The 19,290-nt window shown below is 35.6% G+C and overlaps 1 protein-coding gene across 4 annotated transcripts in view; it reads left to right on the plus strand.

Annotated features, from left to right (window-relative positions):
* The window catches only part of LOC109426211 (uncharacterized), a 445,168-nt gene that overhangs the window by 211,785 nt on the left and 214,093 nt on the right, over positions 1–19,290 (plus strand). For all 4 annotated transcript variants that reach the window (XM_062860009.1, XM_062860011.1, XM_062860008.1 and 1 more), the window contains one exon: positions 7,620–8,070. In XM_062860009.1, coding sequence (XP_062715993.1) covers positions 7,620–8,070 — 451 coding nt within the window. The remainder of the gene's footprint in view (positions 1–7,619; positions 8,071–19,290) is intronic.

Below are 19,290 nucleotides of genomic sequence, written 5' to 3' on the forward strand. Positions count from 1 at the left end.
AGCAATAATATCCATGTCATCCGCAAAACAGACAAATTGGCTGGATTTCGAGAAGATCGTACCCCGGCTGTTGAGCCCGGCTCGTCGCATAACACCTTCCTGGTCGATGTTGAATAGTAGGCAGGAAAGTCCATCACCTTGTCGTAGTCCCCGTCGAGATTCAAATGAACTGGATAGTTCACCCGAAATCCTTACGCTGTTCTGCACACCGTCCATCGTTGCTCTTATCAGTCTAGTCAGCTTCCCGGGAAAGCTGTTCTCGTCCATAATTTTCCATAGCTCTGTGCGTCGATACTGCCGTATGCCGCTTTGAAGTCGATGAACAGGTGATACGTTGGGACCTGGTATTCACGGCATTTCTGGCGGATTTGCCGTACGGTGAAGATCTGGTCCGTTGTCGACCGGCCGTCGATGAAACCGGCTTGGTAACTTCCCACGAACTCATTTACTTTAGGTGAAAGACGACGGAAGATGATCTGGGATAGCACTTTGTAGGCGGCATTCAAAATGGTGATCGCTCGAAAGTTCTCACACATTAACCACAAATACCAATATTACAGAAGTTTTTACACATATACGAACTAAATAAGACATTTATTTTGCACATCAGTTGGAAATATATGAAGATTTTCTCAAAAAGGTGAGAGAGGGAGCGGGGTAAAATGAGCTCAATACACTGATTTTCAGCATCGTGTGGTGAATGAGGCGCTCTTTATTCGAGACTATAGATATTTTTACAGTTTGTGTCAAAAAAAAGCATTGGAATCCCCTCACTCCAAGCGGAGATATTGAATTTATATGCGTTTTATACATATATTTTCCATTGTGGTTTGAAAGAAATTATGCAAGAATCTCTGAAGAAATCTTCAAAGAACACTTTGAACAAATTTTCAAGGAATTTCCAATTGTATTTCAGCTGGAATCGCTGGAGCAATTCCTGAGAAATTCGTGAACGAATTCCTGAACAATTTTTCAAGAAACCGCCAAACACATTAGGAAGAAAATCCTTGAAAAAAATCTGAAAAATCCCTGGTGAAATTTCTGAAGAAATATTTGATTACTTGAAGAAATTCCTAAAAGATTTTCTTAAATAAGTCTGGAAGGTTTTTTTTTTACCAAGGTTCTGCAGAAACTTCTAAAGGAATCCATTAAGCAACTTTGGAGTTCTAGGCAGGTTTAAAAAAAAATCTTCGAGAATATTGATGGAGCTATGTTTGGAAATTATCTTAAGAAGTCCAAGAAAAATTTCTAATTATCTGAGATTATCACTGGAGGAATTTTTGAAGGAATCCGCGATAGACTTTGCAAAAAAAATCCTAGGTGAGATTCCTTAAAAAAATATGTAGGAATTGTTGATGAATTTCTAATGGAATGTTTTCTAGAGGCATACTTCGTGAAATTTCGAGACCAAATTTTTGAGGAATTCTAGAAGCAAACTCTGGCGACATTTCCGCAGAAATTCATTTCAGATTTTTTTTAGAGTTCGTGATATTTTTGAGAGGGATCTTTAGAGAAATTTCTGAACCCCTTTTCCTGGCAGATTTGCGTGTGGTAAAACAGTCTATCACGATGAGAAATTACAAATAGTTTTTTATTTGCAATTTTTCATATTTTACCTCACGCAAATCTGCCAGGAAAAGGGCTACATTCCCACACCAAATTAGCAGTGTTGTAATGGTTCATTACAGCACTGATTTGCGTTGCATAATGAACCATTACAGCACTGTTTTCAATTTTGATCAAGTTATTGATGCTTTCTGGACGCAGGTTTGAAACAGCTGCACAGTATAACCTGCAATGCACAATGGTCCACGAACCTGATTTACGAGGCTAAGCTAAGGGTGGTTCAAGAAAAAACGATTTTCTGGCGTTAACTTTTTCATTTTCGATTTTTAATTAAAGTCGCGTGAAGATGCGTCGTTTCGTTTGCTGAGATGGTCGTTATCTCTTTTGGTTCAAAAGTTACAGTGGTTTTTCTTTAAAAATCATAGTTTTTTAGAAAGGTGTTATGATGGGTTGGGGCAATCATAAAAAATATGTTTTGCCCGCATTCAAAAGAAGAAAAGTTGCTATGAAACATATCAAAAAAAAAAAAATTTTCTAGAAAATCATCGATATCTTTTAAACGGAATGACGTAGCAACATTCTCAGCGCACGAAAATATGCGTTTTTTAAAGCTGTAAAAATGGTTCTTAGGCAACTTTGATGAGAAATTTGAAACAAAAAGAAAAAGCGTTTAAACTATTTTGACAAAATTTGTAGCATTTCCCATAGTTTTCATAGGGTGACGCTTTTAGAGCTTCCAAAAACGTGCATTTTCGTGCGCTGAGAATGTTGCTACGCCATTCCGTTCAAAAGTTATTGATGACTTTCTACAAAAATAGGCACTTTTCGAGTATTTTTCACTTGAGTTATAAAAATAACGACCTCTATTTTTTTGATATGTTTTATAACAGCATTTCTTCTTTTGAATGCGGGCAAAAGATATTTTTTATGATTGTCCCAACCCATCATAACACCTTTTTAAAAACCTATGATTTAATTAGAAAAACCCCTGTAACTTTTGAACCAAAAGAGATAACGACCATCTTAAAATGCTCTACAAGTGTTTCTTGGGCGACATTGATGAAAAATCAAAACTGAAAAAGTTAATGCCAGAAAACCGGGTTTTTCTTGAACCACCCTAAGCTTATTCAGAAAAAAAACCTCTAGATCGGTCAATTTTAAAGCTACATAAAAAGTGTCTTACGCAAAGTTGCTCAAAATTGATAGATCTACAACTTTCCCGAAGAATGTATACAGTTATTCTTGCAAATGAAAAAGTTTGGTTACCAATTTATTTAAAAATACGGACCACCCTAATTTTCATACACATTTAAAAGAGGACCTTATTATTAGGGACAACTTTGTAGAAGACCATATTTGCCTAAAAACTCATTTGAAGGCGTTGAATGCATCTTTCCTCGTAAATCTGGTTCGTGGACCACTGTGCAATGTTCTGACTTCTTAAACGTGGTTATGAACATCATTGTGCAGTTTGATAAAAAAGTTTTATTAAAAACTATCCTGAAGTGGTAATTTATGAAATTGCAAAAAAACGTTTTACGCAATTCGGTGCAGAACTCGATTTATACAGCACTCGTCGTAATTATCCAACTCAGCAAGCCTCGTTGGATAAATGTACAACTCGTGCTGTGAAAATCTTCATTCTGCACCTTGTTGCGTAAACTAATATTTCTGATGAGTTAACTTTCTTACGAAATTGCTTTATATATTGGAAAATAATACTTTGCTAAGATTGCTGCAGAATTTCTTCCATTTTATTTCTGCACCTTGTTGCGTAAACTACTATTTTATGATTGGAAGATTTTCATAGGAGAAATATTTTCTGCAGGAATTTTTGTATCCATTTACGAAGCGATTTACTGAAAAAAAAAAAACAAGCCTGGAGGATGTGATCAAGGATTTTTGGATATCCCAGGCTAAAGTTCTGAACGATTTTTAAAGGTATTTTCATCAAAGTAATCCGCGAATGCTCGTTCCTAACCAAAAAGACAAAAACAAAGAAACAAATAGGGCTTACTAGCATTGTTTTCGATATGGTGAAGATGGATGGGTTCTGTTCCTCTAATTGTAACAAAGAAAATAGTTTTTGCTACATTTTTTCGGAAATTTCTGTTTACCAGTAATTTATTTCTTTAATTAAATCTCTGTTTACCAATAACTTATTTGTAAATTTTGTCGGCATTTGTTTTGGATATTTTTTTCTACAATTTTTTAGGCAATTTCATTCATAATACCTTTGGAAGTTTGAGTGGCAATGACATTTTGGAATTTCTTTGGTATTTCCATTTGGATCCCCTTTTGAAATTTCTTAAATGAATCTTTCGGCACATCCTTTAGAAAGATCATTGGTAATCTATTCGGAAACTGTTTCGACAGCTCCTTATGAGTAAACTGTTTTGGGAAATTTATTCAGTTAACCCTTCGGCAGTTGTTACGGGAGTTTTTTACCAATTATTTTGGGAATTTCTTAAGCATTTTATTTTTTGCTTCAGCAGTTGATTTTTTTTTTATCTGTATTAACGAGATTTTTAGCCCTAGGCTAGTTCATCTCGGGACCCACTGTTTACTTCCCTTCCGAAGGAAGAACTCACATTTTGCGAGTTTGTCGGGAGTGGGATTCGATCCCAGATCCTCGGCGTGATAGTCAAGTGTTCCAACCATCACACCAGGTCCGCTCCACAGCAGTTGTTTTGGTTATTTTCTTAGCAATTATTTTGGCCATTTTATTCTCTGGAACAGTCTCAGCAGATGTTTTTCGGTAATACCTTAGGCAATTAATTTGGCATTGCTTTGGAAATTTCTTTGAAAATTTGTTTGCATTTTTTCGGGAATTTTTTTTAAACTCTTTTAGCAATTTTATGGGCATATCCTTCGGAAATTTGTACACAATGCTTTTCGGGATTCCGTCAGAGATTTCTTGAATATTCTTTCGGTATTTCAATGATGATTTCAGTGATGGTTTTGGTAATTTCTGCGGCAGTTTATGTCGGCAGGATGTCTTCGGAAATTATGCCTCGAAACTATCTCTAGGAAATTTATCGACAATTGCTTTAAAAATTACCATCGTTTCTTGGTAATTCTTGAGGTTTTTTTTTTATTAAAATTTTATATTGATATATTTTTCCGATTTTCTTCGACAACTACTATGAAAGTTCCTTCGGCAATTATTTTGGGAATTTCACAGGCAGTTTCGAGTGTATTTCTTCAGAGTTTTTTTTCCGTGACCATTTTTTCTAGAATTCCTTTGGAAATTGTTATAATTACTCAATTTTAAGATTACTTTGGCTTTTTTTAATAAAAATTATTTTATGCGTTCCTTCTGCAATTCCTTCGCAAATTCCCCATATCGAACAACTAAAGAAACTGTCTAAAATAAAAAAACAAAGAAATGTTTGCCTGTGGAGTTTTCAAAAAGATAGCATAAAGAACTTCTAGTGAAATGTGAAATTACCATAGAAATAATGTAAGGAACTACCGAAAGACTTGCAAAAAATGCTAAAGAAAGTTTAAAGAAAAACGCCGAAGAATTTCTCATAGTACAAGCTGTATAAATATTATTGGAATTATGATTAATTGATAATAATTAATTAATTATTAATAATTATTAATTATTCACCAACAAATGTTTGAAATATAAAAATACCTGCGTAATTTCAGTATGTAGCAATAAATATAAATACTTTAAAATACAGATGAATTACAAAAAAACATCTGAATAAAATTTTCGAAGAAATTCTCCAAGGCAGTACAGAAAAAGTTCCAAAATATGCTTCCAAAAAAATTCACAATAGAGATACAGGAAAAATTATCAAAATAATTGCCGATAAAATTTTTCATAGACATTCTCAAACGAAGTGATTGAACAACTTTCAGTTAAACTTTGAGAGAAATTCCCATTTTCTTGTCGAAGGAATTTTCAAAGAAATCGCTGAAGCTATATCTCAAGAAATCATCAAATTAGTTGACGAAAATGGCTCCGAAGTTTCTAAATCTCTTTCCGAAAGGAAAATAAGAAATCGGCGATCAAATTTTAAATGAATTAATGGAGTCGTCGAGAGAATTTCCCTAAAATTGATGAAATATTCAAAGGAATCGTTGACAGATTTTCGTTTTGTTTTTTTTTTTTTTTTGGAATAAGGCCGTTGTTACAAATATTTATTTCACTTTTTGTCCTACCACTCTTTGGCTGGTCGAGGATGGGGGGATACAAATAATGAAGCATTTAATCTGGAAAATATTAAAAACTCAGCGGATGAATTAAAGAATTTTTGGCAAGAGTCGATACGCTTAAACCTCCATTTAGGTCGAATAACGAATAACGTTACCTAAATGGAATCTGATTGTGTTCAGAGCAATTGAAATGTTTTAGATTAGGGATAAGGTTGGTTTAAGGGAATTAAGTTACAAGTGGAGTTAAGGGGAGCTTAGGGCGTGCTCAAGGGGGGGGGGGGGGGGGAGGTGAGCAATAGGGCAGTTCAGACTTCAAACATGTTGAAAATTCAAAGCTCCCATATGTTCATTACAATCCTTTGTGCAAAACTAGAGCCCTGTCAAATTTTCAGCCAATCCGGTGGTGATTTAATGGTGGCCCAAAAGCAAAATAGGTTTATATGGGAATTACTATGGAGAATTTTCGAAAAAGGTTCTCCACGCTGTAGAGCATTAACACATGGATTAAGTCATAGGGTCAAAGTCAAATTGAATTCTTCAGATCTCAATGATAAATGTTGCCGAAGACCACAACTTATTTCGACAATCGGCAAAAAAGATATTTAACAAATTCTCACTTGAATGCGCATCTTTATACACGATGTCCTACAAGGTGTGCAAGAAGGTAACACGCATACTATGATTGCGTGTCAAGCGTGTCGGTCGAGCTGTGGCCTTCTGTTCAAGCATGCATGGATGAACATTGATTAATTCTTTTTCGTGAGTCGAAATTAGTTGCGGTCTTCGGCAACATTTATCATTGAGATCTGAAGAATTCAATTTGACTTTGACCCTATGACTTTATTCATGTGTTAATGCTCTACAGCGTGGAGAACTTTTTTCGAAAATTCTCCATAGCAATTCCCATATAAACCTATTTTGCTTTTGGGCCACCATTAAATCACCCCCGAAATGGCTGAAAATTTGACAGGACTCTAGTTTGCACCAAGGATTGCAATGAACATATGGGAGCTGTGAATCTTTAACATATTTGAAGTCTGAACTGCCCTAGTGAGCAACCAGGGGGGATGGGGTTGATTTGGGACTGTTTAAGGCCGCATCGACCAATGTGGCGCTAGCTTCTATGCGCGAAAAATCGTTAAAAGTAAACCGCAAAAATATTGTATGGCGAATAGCATCTAAAGGCGTGTTTCTCGAAGTGGGACACAATATTCGAAAATATATTTGTTGCTTACCAAATATTTTTTCGGTAAAAGCTTTTCATTTCGAGAAATTCGAGTTTAGATGCTTTTCGCCATACAAAATAAAATGATTTTACTCCTGCTGCCAACATTGAACGCACTCCCTGCGGGTAATCTGTTGATCAATCTTTTGAAATTTATGAACTGTAGAAACATTGCTTACAGGGCAAATGTTCTGATACGTGATATATATTGTTTTGGTTTATTCGATGTTTTTTCGCGTCATGACAAGCAATAAAGGACCTGTTAGGAAAACAATTTCAACCAAATGAAGGGGAAAATATTGCTGCATAATATTCCCAAAGACATTAAACAGATTTGAAGCATATTAAAATTTAAAAAAACCACATTCAAAAGTGTCCAAAGTAGCCCCAAAGTAGTACTTTTATTCTTCGACTAATCAGACATAAATTCAGTTAAAAACTGTATGATAGTATGACACTTATTCGAATATAGTATTAAACTAATTAGAGCACTTGTAGTTGTATACTCTTTGCACTGATTCAATACATTTTTAGCCATGTATCGAGTGATAATACTTCATTGTGCGAAAGATGCGTACTCTTCGCTCCACAAGCCATACAACACAGCACTAACGAATTGTTTTTCTGTTTTCTTCTCTCCCTCCCCTCCCGCATACAGAGTCCCAAGTTTGCTCCACCCATCGAGTTTGTCGATCAGGCCACGCTGAGCCCTCCCGAGGGCTACAAGGACGGCAGTGGGCTGTTGGACAATGCGCTCGGCGGCGCCCTCGGTGGGCACGTCTTCGGTGCACAACACATTCAGCAGCTCCAAGTTATCCAGCGGCTTCAGCAGCAACGGGCGGCCATGTTGGCCGCTCGGGCTGCTGCCGGTCAGCAGGGACAACAAACGGGCGGCGGCACTCAGACCACCTCCCAAACTGGCACCGCCACTGGTACTGGTGGTGCCGGCGCCGGGGGAGGAAGTGTGGGTGGTGCTGGCGGTGGTGGTGGCGGTAGTGGTGGGGCAGGACAAACAGCACAACAGCAGCAGCAACAACAACAGCAACAGACCGTTTGTACCGAATGTGCCGAGTGTGCGGAATGTGCCGCCAAGCAGTTGCATGACGAAGGTAGGTGTGAATATTTATGCTTAGGCTAATGGGTTCGCTCCTTTCCGATTTGGGTTTATTGGATTATAGTGGATTTGTATGGAGGAGATGAATGAGTTTGCTTAAAGGAAGGGTTTGGCCATATTTCATTCCTTCGTTTCACAGGACGAACCCAGTGGATTACATAGTTTGTTCAAAATTATTAAGTTATTAGTTTTCAGGCAGTGGAGCATAAAAGATCAAGAATAACGGACAAAATATGGGATTTCTTGATGTGGTTCGCTTGGGATAGAATCTCTATTTATTACGAAACAGGAAATAAATTATTTACCGATCATTCTTGTTACTCTAGTAAACCGTGCGAACTCAGCACGTATTTTAGAAAACATTAATTTTTATCCAAAAGTGTTAAAACTGCGATGTTTCTACATTTTCAGTACCATCAACAGAATCCGAGACTCAGATGCATGCACAGTAGACCTATTCACTTTTTTGACCTACCCGTGTCACATCAAATTATCAATCCACATGCAAAAACAAGTCTTCAGTCCAAAAATAAGCCAAATTGATAAAGGTTTAGAGGTGCATCAAAACGATGATGAAACTCCTCAATTAACTTATCCAGAAATTCTACCAAAGGTTTCCAAAGGAATTTCTTCAAGTAATTCGTTAAAAATCCCTTCTGGGATTCCTTCAAGATTTTTTTCCATCGATTCCTTTGAGAATCATGTAAGAACACTTACTGAAAATTCTACAATGATTCCACAGGAGATTTCTTCAGAAATTCATTTAGGAATTCTTTCAGAAATTCCTATTTAAAATCATTGTAAAATTCCTTTTGTAGAATCCCTGAAAATATCTCCAAAGACTTCTTCAGAAATTTGGGAATATCTTCAGGCATTTCAACCAGGGAATTCTTAAAAAGTCCTTCCATGATCTTTTTTTTTTAATTTCCTCTAAAAATTGCTTTAAAAATCCTATAGAGATTTTTATTAGGGAGCATCCATTGAGTACGGCAATCTTGAATTGGGATTTATCGACTCCCGGTCCCCCTTCGTACGGGGTATTCCTATACTGAATAAATTTTTTGTCACACTTTCACAAACCCCCTCTCCCTAGAACTGTGACATACTTAATGAATTGCCCGTTTAGACCTGTATGAGATATTTTTCATGGGTTCTGCAGAAACTTCAACAAGGATTAGTTTTTAAAAATTGATCCTGCAATTTTTTAGAAATATTTCCTGAGATTCTTCAAGAGATTTCTTTAAATTGTTTCAGATATTCATCGAAATTGTTTCAGTTATTTCCCCAGGGGTTTTTTTTTTGAAGTTGTTTCAGATATTGCACAATTAGTTTCTTAAAGACTACTTGGAATAATTTTTGTAAGAATTTTTTTAAGAAATACCAGGAGGATTGTCAAATTGAATCCAATAAAAAAATGGTCCTGATACCTTTGAAGATTCCTAAGATAAATTCCTGAAAATGTTCTGTACCTGAATACCTGAACAAAATTTGAGAAGCTTTCTCTGGAACAAAATATTGGATGAATGTGTAGGAAAATACCTGAAGAAACTTTTAAGATAAGTCTTTAATTTCCAGAGAAAAATCATGAAAAACTTCAGTGGGAACTCTGGGAGTAATTCCTAGGAAAATTTCTTGAAAAATTATAAGAAGGGTTTCCTGAATAAACCCGGAAAGAAAGTTTTGAAGGTTCTTAACAATGTTTTCAGAAATTTCAGGCAAAAAATACGAGTCGAGTTCTCTAAGTAACGCTTCAATATGTTACTGAGGGATCCATGGAGGAGCTTCTTAGGTAATCCTTGGAAGAACTTTGGAGGATATCTCGGGAGAAATTCTTAGAATATGTATCCATATAATTTCTGAAGGGAGCAACTCACAAAAAAATCCAGAAGAACTACCTGGATTGTTTAAAAAAAAACCTGTATAGGCATCTTTGCCCTGGACCAAAGAAAGGGCCACTGAAGAAATATCTGATTTTTTTGAGAATACTTGCCAGAACTAGAAAACCTTCCGCTGGTATTCATTGAAAAGTTTCTTGAAAAAATGCCAAAGAATAGTTTTTGGAGTAATTTCCGCCAAATTTGCTGAGAAAATATTCAAGCGTCTCCCTAAACATTTCTCCAGCAATATCTGAAGAAGCTTCTGGAGAACCCGCTGCAGGAACTTCCAGATGAATCTCTCGAGAATTTTATAGCAGATATTCCAAATAAATAAATCAGAAAAAAAACCCGAATTCTCAAATCTTTGTGAATAAAAAACACTTGAAATAATTCATGGAAACAGGTATTCCTCCATGGATTTTATAAGAATGCAAAGCAGATTCGTAAATAAATCATATTCTGAAAAAAAAATATAGAGAAATAGAACCTTAAAAAACCCTGCTAAAATTTCTGGGTGGTTTTTTGAGAAATTTCCTGCAGGAATATCTGGAGAAGAAAATGATTAAATCTCTTAACATATACTGCGAAAAATCCTTAGAAATCGTCTATTAATGACGTAGCATTTTTTGACAATTTTTGACACCCCCTCCCTCGCCGTTGTCTAATTTCCCATACCTAATACATGGCTCGTAGCATAATTCGACACCCCCTCCCCCTAAAATACTACGTCATTTATGGACGACCCCTAAATAAATTTCTAAACGAATTCCTATAGGAGTTCCTACAGAATATTCCTGAAAAATTTATAAATGCATTGCTGAAAGAACCCCAGTACAAATACATACTCTTTTATGTATGAATCTTATTATTATAATTATCTTTATTTGCGAGATGTTCAACCCTGGGCTGGCTCATCTCGGCTGTATGTACAATGTATCTTGGGGAATTCTGAAGAATCTTGGAGGACTTCTTGGGGGATCCACTGACAAAAATCATGCTAGGGTCTTTGGAGAAAACCTAGAAGAAAATTCTAGAGACATTCTTCCGGAAATTGCAGAAGGACTGTATCGGAAATTAATTATAAACGATCAAAATTGTCGAAAAAATAATCTGTTCGAAATAAACAAAACTTTATTTTTGGAGATACTTTAAAAATATTTTAAACTAGCTGTACCCGGCAAACTTTGTCTTGCCTACTGCGTTTTTTGACGTTTCAAGTTTCTAGCCAAGACCAAGAGTCCCTGGTCAAAATGTATGGAAGATCGATTTTCAAAAATGCTCAATTTTTCCATGTTTTTTGCCTCATAAACCTTCTGATTCTGATTTTCAAAAAATTTAACTTGGGCTTTTATCTCAAAGATTGTACATATGTTTTTAAAATTTTGGACTCCTCCTAAAAATTTAAAATTGCGAAAACTGTAGGAAAATATTAAATTTTTTCTCTTATTTTTGCGCAAATATTTTCTTTTCCAGAATGCTCATGGTATAGGAAAATAATTTTTATCAAGAAAAATTCCCTCCGTAGTTTAGGGCAATTCTTAAAAATAAAAAAAGGCTATTTTTCGATAAACTCTTCTTTTATGCGTCTTTAAAGAACGATTTCCAATTAAAAATATATATAAAGTTGAAAATTTGCATTTTTTTTTTTAATTGGATATGTATTTAAATCTATTGAAGAGGTAGTTTTACCAGAGAATGGAATTTTATAACCTCTGAAGATATTTAAAACAGAGCGTGAAAGTTCGACCAAAAAGTAGGTGTCTTGGGATAGACCATATTCTAAATGTTGGAGGTTTTTCTATCCAAAATAGGAATTTTAAAAGTCGGTATTGAGTGATATGTTATGTGTACATAACTGCTAGTAATAATCATTATTTTCCAGATTTTTCCCCGCACAATTTTTTTCGCTACAAATTATTGAAACGTTGAAAAAATGCTGTTTGTACAGATTATTATTTTGTGTGGTATACTCATAGAACCATATTTTAAATAATACTAAACATTTTCCAATTGAGGGGGTTAGAGGCAGAGAGGTGTAAGTGACCAAAAATTCAAAATTGAGATAAATATCGTACGTCATTCTACGAGCTCAGCTTTGCTTGTTGCCAAAGACCCGTAATTTTTAAAAATGTTTGGGCATGTCAAAACATTGATTGAAAATATGACGCTTGACCGTTGAGGAGATTTGCTTGGAGGCAGAGGGGTGTAAGTAATTAATTATATTTACATAAAGTATTGAATCAATTTTTTTTATGATTTAATGTACATCTATGATGTCGTTGAATCGGTTTAATCATGCCTTATGTCATGGACCCACGACGCACTTAGCGAATGTGTGCTTAAAAATATTGAAATCACATTGAACCTGTTGTTCCAATATAACTGCTCAACATTGTTTCAATCAATTTAAATTCTCAAATTAATAATGGCAGTGATGGTGTTCTACTAGTTCGAGTCTTACCACAGACAAACAGACATATTACTTAGAAGAAATTTGTTTCAAAAACATCGTTTGGCATCTCACTAGCACCCTCTATAATGCTCAATCCGAAGCATTCATTTGCAGGTGTTGATTCCCTCGGCTCGATGTAACAATTTAGCAGATGACGACTCCCCCGTGGCGTCATCCATTCATAAAACATGAATGACGGTTCATGATTGAGTCATTTTATGTAAACATTGATCAGCGTCGCGTTCATTTCTCTCCGAAATTTAGAGGTGACGTAGGCACAGCAGCGCCACCATGACACATGCGAGCACAGTTCGAACCACAGTTTATTTTCAAAATGACCGTTAAATCGTGCGATGATTTCGATTTGAGTAGTATGTCTGTTTGTCTGTGGTCTTACTGAGAGGAGCAGTAACCTTTTCGTCATTTGTCCTTCTCATTATCCATTTCTCACTCACGCCAGTATTTGCGAAGTCTAGCTTTTGGAATAAGGTAAAACTTTCACTCGACTGGGTTAGCCGCAAACATTGATAGTAAATTAATTGACTAATATTTTTGCTGAACTTTTTCACACAAAAATGTGACAATATCACCTTCTTTTAGTTGCTCATCGTGAGTACGAATGACGATAATGTACCAATTAAGATTACAACACTGCATTTTATTCACAATTGTTCATTCCAAAATTTAGGATTTATAACGATCGTGAAGACTAGAATTAGGTTATCGATTTGATTACCAAAAGTTTGTACAGTCTCACGAATTCAAGCGGTGCTTTGCTAACTATCCGTCGTTTCGGCTGTGTTTGGCAGTCTTCTTCTAGGGAAAATTTGGTCTATTTCTCATAAAAGAAGGCTGCCAAACACGGATGAAACGAAGGGCAGTTAACAAATTACCGTTTGAAATCGTGAGACGTCCAAACTCCAAATTTGAGTACATACTCGTTGGAAACAACTGTCAGGGACGAGTTTACATACGCAGTATTACACTAAAAGTGCATCATTACGTCGTATATGGTGTCATTGAGGCTCTGTTTTGCAATCGGTAAGATAAATAATTAGATTTTAAATCGTATTGTTGGCGATTTCCAATTTGAGGATTGATTTGAGGATGGATCAAACATGTATTAGTAGCGCACGCCTACCTATGTATACATTTAATAATGAGTTTCTGTCTGTCTGTATTACCCTTATAGACTCGCAAATATCTGAAACGATCGGCGTGAATATTTACTTCCCTTTGGGGGACTCCTATATGGAGTTGTATGTCAAAAAACTGCACAGCCGGTTTACTATAATTTTTATCTTATTTAATATATCAGGTTGAAATGTATTTTAATTTACATTTAAAAATAAAATAAACTTACATTTTTGAAAATATTGTAGGTGCTTACTGACTTAACAATGATCCGGCAAAATGGTCACTAAGGTTTTATGTTTGTGTATTTCAAAAAATGTTACGCTAGACGCATCACGATAGTGCAGTGTTCGTTCAGGGAGCCTGGGTCATAATGACCCCAACATCCCACTAGGGTTAAATTAATGGCTTTTTCTTAATTTGTCAATACTTCATCTGATTTTTGAATTCGGAAAAGTAATAATGCTTCCACATCATCAGGGTTGCTTGCATTATTCATTTAAAATGAAATTAAACATTTAAGGGACAATTTTATTCATAGTAATACTTGAGTCTACATCTAGAGTATATGGCCTATTGAGAACTTGTTTGGTGCCAAAGGGGTGTAAGTCAACAGTTTGGTGGTAAAGGGGTGTAAGTGACACTAACCCAAAAAAATCAAATTTCCCTATCTGCAGAAAAACAGCGTATATAATGTCTGTTTCCATCTCAGATGGTGAAGTTACTTGATAGTAGAGTGTTCGGGGCGAATCCAAACTTTTTCGAATATTGTTGATTTTTTTATAAGATGTCAAAGTTTTCGTTCATTATCTCAAAATAAGGTTTTGGTCACTTACACCCCTCTGCTTCTGACCCCCTCAATTATTATTATTATTAGCTCTTTATTATGGGGATATTCAGCCCGAGGCTGGTTCATTCCCGCATTTCCAAATTTCTTCAAGCTGTTCTAAACTTAACTATATTGTGAAGATTTCATAGAAGAAACGGAATAAAAAGACCAACCGTGCTTCGAGATAGAGCATTTGGAACGTTTATACTTAATTTCCGATACAGTCCTTATGTTAGCCCAGGAGAAATCTGTGAAAGAATCCTTGGAAGTATGTTTGTTAATGTGAGGAAATGCTTAGAAGAAAGGAACGCCTGAAGCACTATTAAAGGAAACCATGGAAAACTCACCAAAGGAACTTGGACACTTTTCAAATATATTCTTGAAGAGGACTTATTTTTGAATTAATCCATGAGAAATTTTCTGAAAAAGAAACCTGGAGGAATATCCAAAGAGATCCATGAAGCAATTTAAGAAAAAGTAAAAAATAAAATAAAAGGAATTCTTTGGAAATAGTTTGGGGGGATTTCTAGATGAATTTGTTATTCAATCCTTAGATAAATTTCTATAGGATTACGGAAGAAACTATGGAGGAATCCAAAAGAAATATGAATTTGATATATTCTGAAGAAATCGCTGGGGGAGTTTTTGTCGGAATTCGTAGCAGATTTTCTGTAAAAAAATTGAAAGAATACTTGGAAGATAAATTCGTAGAGAAGTTTTTAGGTATCTCTTAAAGAATTTTTGATGGAACTCCCAAATGAGTTTCTGAAGGAATATCTGGGAAAATTACTTACGAAACCACTTGAAAAATAAACTTTCTCATAAATCCCAGAGAGATAAAAAAAAACAAGGAAGAGTTTCCTAAGGAATTAATGGAAGATTTCCTTAAAAAAACTTGAAGATACTTCGGGATCGGGAGGAATCCTTAGACTTGCTTCTAAACAAATCTCTGAAATTTCTGTAGGATTTTTTAAAAATCGTTGGAGAAATTTCTGAAACAAAATTTTCTAACGGCATATTTCAAGATATGTTTGGATGAATTTCCGAAACACCATCTGAACGAATCCCTGAAAGAATTTTCGAAGAAAAACATGCACAAATTTCTGAAGCAATCCACGCAAGATTTCCTAAATAATTTTTTGACAATCTAGTAGATTTAGTGAGGGAAAATCTAAAGAAATTTTTGAAGGAATCCCTGAAAAGAATTTCCAAATGAACAATCAGAAAATTGCTGAGGAAACTATTGATTATACATAAGTACAATTTGTTTGACGAATATCTGGATCTAGACCTGGATGAATTCCTTAAAAAATGCCGTAATGGTATTTATTGAAAAACAAAATAACAAATAATTTCTGAAGCAATTCCTAGTGCTATTTCAGAGTCATAAGTCCTGGAGGAATTTCTAAAAGTAGCTTCGAAGATAATCAACAAATGAATCTCTGGAATCCTTTTTGAAAATATGAATAATCCTGTGGGAATTTCCGATGAAATCCCCGAACAGTTTTCCGGTAGAATTTTTGGAATATTTTTGGAAAATCCCCCAGAAGAGTTCTTGAAGTATCTCTGAGAAGTTTTCTAAAGGAATCCCCAGAAATTAAAAAAAAATTAACGAAATATCTAAAAAAAACACATGAAGAAATTTTTAAAAACATGAAAGAATTTCCGATAAAATCTCCACAATATTTCTTCTGTTTTGGGAGAATTTATCCAATCAATAATGAGCTTTCTTGAGCGAAAAGAATCTTATATGCGATTTTCTTACATATATTGTTTTTTTATTTGGAAAGGCGAAAACATTTTTTTTTTAAATCTTAATAGATATTTGTTGTCACTGTTGTCCGCAAAAGATTTAAAAAATCACAAAAGTTTACTGCGATTGCAGTGAGCAAAAATCATGTAGGCGGTTTTCTCGAATAAAACGTAAAAAATCAAAAAAAAAAAAATTTGGGGCGCAAAAAAAATCACAACTTTTTTATATTTTCGTAGAGCTTGAGTTAAACAAGAAAGATCTGAGGCTCTAAACTCTAAATTAGTTTCGATGACCTTAATTAACAAAATCATGCCAATGAGTGACTTCCAGATTTCCAAGAGATGTGCGAATTACAGCAAATTTGACAACGTTAAAATTTGTTGCTTAAACAAACAAGATTACTCCTGCAGATTTTAAAGAAGTGAGTTGCAGAACCTATCCCAATCAGGGATGAGAAATGTACTGGAAAAAACGGTTACCGGCTGTACATTTGACAATTTTCCACACGAACATCACAGGCCCAGTCAAACTCAAACTGTTCGAGAAATAAATGTCATTACATTTTCTTTCATGCAGCCTTCTTCCTCGAAACGGTTTCCAAGCGCGAAAGCGCCAGTACTCGAGCACAACGACGACCGAAATTTCTGTCTCTCCCATTTTTGCATTTTTTCTGCTTTTCAAACCGCTTCTAGACAAACTTGTTTACATGCATCACACAGCTAGGAGTGTGTTCTAGCCAGTGAAGAGAATTGTCAGACAAAAGAGGCACAAAACAAGCAACAAAGAATGTGCGACAATTACTCTTTATCCCTACTGGTAACAGATAATGACATGATCTCGATTTTTTTTGTTGCAGACAAAACGGAAGCTGAATTTGTTGCGTACTTTTCAACTCGTGAATAATCAATTATTGCTAACCCAAAGTCGAAACTGTTTCATGATAGAGCTTCACCGGAGTTGCAGTATTTACCGACTCGAAGTTACCGTTCGAAAATCGCAATGCAAGGCTTAAAAATCTCTAAACTCGTGGTATACGATGTTAATCCCATTATTTTCAAGTTGGGACAAACTTATGTCGCATGGGTTTGTTTGTCGCAACAAATACAGGTTGCAACATTGTCATTATTGTTGCGCGATGGTTGAATTTTGATTCACTGGTTCTAGCTATTTGTGCAAATCGATTTAAATTATTTATTAAAACAAGTGAGTTATTAGTAGTTAAAAATATTTGACATTTTTCGCAATCAGCCGCCTCAGCATGACTGCTCATAAATATTTTCGTGGGGAAGCGAAAACCATTAAGCGTCTGCTTGACTGCCGTCGGCGCGGCGTCTGATGGTAGGGTAACGGTTGAATTTTGGACCCCTAGAGGACATTGGTTTGAATTTAATTCAAAATCAAACAGATTCAGAGGGTATCTACACATAATGATGATGTTAGTATGTTCGTAAAAGCCTCCACTGTTCGTTAAAAATACCCACAAGGTCATTTCTGGTTGAAAATTTGATGAAAATAACTGATTTTTGAAGCATCACTTTTCACTGTTTTGGACACCCCAATATATTTTGGACCCTCTTCAGTATATATTTTGGACACCCGGTGTTTAAACTCGTTTGAAACTATTTTGGAAGAGTTTGCCGCTTGAATATGCTGGAACACATCCTAATTACTTGATTGACAAAGGCTGATTAGACGAACTTTGCGAAATTAATGCGCTAGAATGATAAACGTTTTTGTTTACAACTGCAAGTTTCCTCAGCACTGCAATCTCTTTTTGTAAACATGAGGCGGCACTCGCACGGCTGACGAGATTGGCAAAAAATAATTTCAAGGCAAATAAGGATATTTCCAGTGAGGAAATGATTGCTGCCCGTGCAGAGCGATCCTATTTAGCGAATGATTCTAAAAATTTCCGTCATCTCATCATTAAACCTGTGTAAGTTGTGATAATAGGACACAGGGGGTCCAAAATATATGGGGGTCCAAATTATATTGGTTACCCTATTGGTGCTGCCGTTGTTTTGTGTTTATTTTAGTGCCAGTATCGATGAACGGTAAACAGAAAAAAGTCTCATTCTCATCCCAGATCCCAATGGTGTCAGGCCATTCGGCCGAAGGTCATTAGGCCGAAGGCCATTCGGCCGAAGGTCATTAGGCCGAATGGTCATTAGGCCGAATGGTCATTAGGCCGAATGGTCATCAGGCCGAATGGTCATTGTATCTTCTTCTAGCCGTTACGTCCCCACTGAGACATAGCCTGCTTTTCAGCTTAGTGTTCTATGAACACTTCCACAGTTATTAACTGAGAGCTTCCTCTGCAAATGACCATTTTGCATGTGTGTATCGTGTAACAGGCACGAAGATACTTTATTGATGCTGAATCTTCTGATATTTTACCCATGAATTTTTCCTTGTTTTAAATATAGGCTGTTCTTTCTAGTATCATTGCTAAAATAGTTTTTGGCGCTGAAACTGCTGATTTTCAATTCATATTTTTTTTCCCTTCTTTAAAACATAGGCTATTCTTTCTAGTTTCATTGTTAAACTAGTTTTTGGCAAAAAATGTTGGAAAAGGTTAAAACAACGGCTAACTTTCAATTCGTCCTGATGACCATTCAGCCTATTGATTATTCGGCCTAATGACCATTCGGCCTAATGACCTTCGGCCTAATGGCCTTCGGCCTAATGACCTTCGGCCTAATGACCCAGCATCGATCCCAATATATATAAGAAGGCTATTCAAAAACGTATGAATGTAAACCATACCCAAAACCATCGTATAACGCTGCTGGTGTATGAATTGCTTTGTTTTGCAAAATTTTCTGGTGTGCAGGATATTCTTGATCGTCAATGATGTCTCATACTCATATTTTCCCGCAATCAAATAGTAGATGGGCAATAATTTTGTTAAAGAGTTCAGTTTTATCGTGCGGGTGATTTTAACACTCATACCCGTGAAATAAACGTGAAATCTTCATGAAATCACATGAAACTCTGCTGAAACTCTAATTAACTAACCTTAACCTACTCTTCAAGCCCAATGGAATTCTGTGAAATCCTTCCTGAAACTCTGAAACAAAAAAAAAACAAAATAATAATAATCGCAAAATTGTATTTGAACAATCGAAAACGTCGAATCTTGAAAGCGCATCCAACATTCGAAGGATATC

Source organism: Aedes albopictus, chromosome 3, assembly GCF_035046485.1.
Source record: "Aedes albopictus strain Foshan chromosome 3, AalbF5, whole genome shotgun sequence".
In the NCBI taxonomy this organism is placed as follows: Eukaryota; Metazoa; Arthropoda; class Insecta; order Diptera; family Culicidae; genus Aedes; species Aedes albopictus.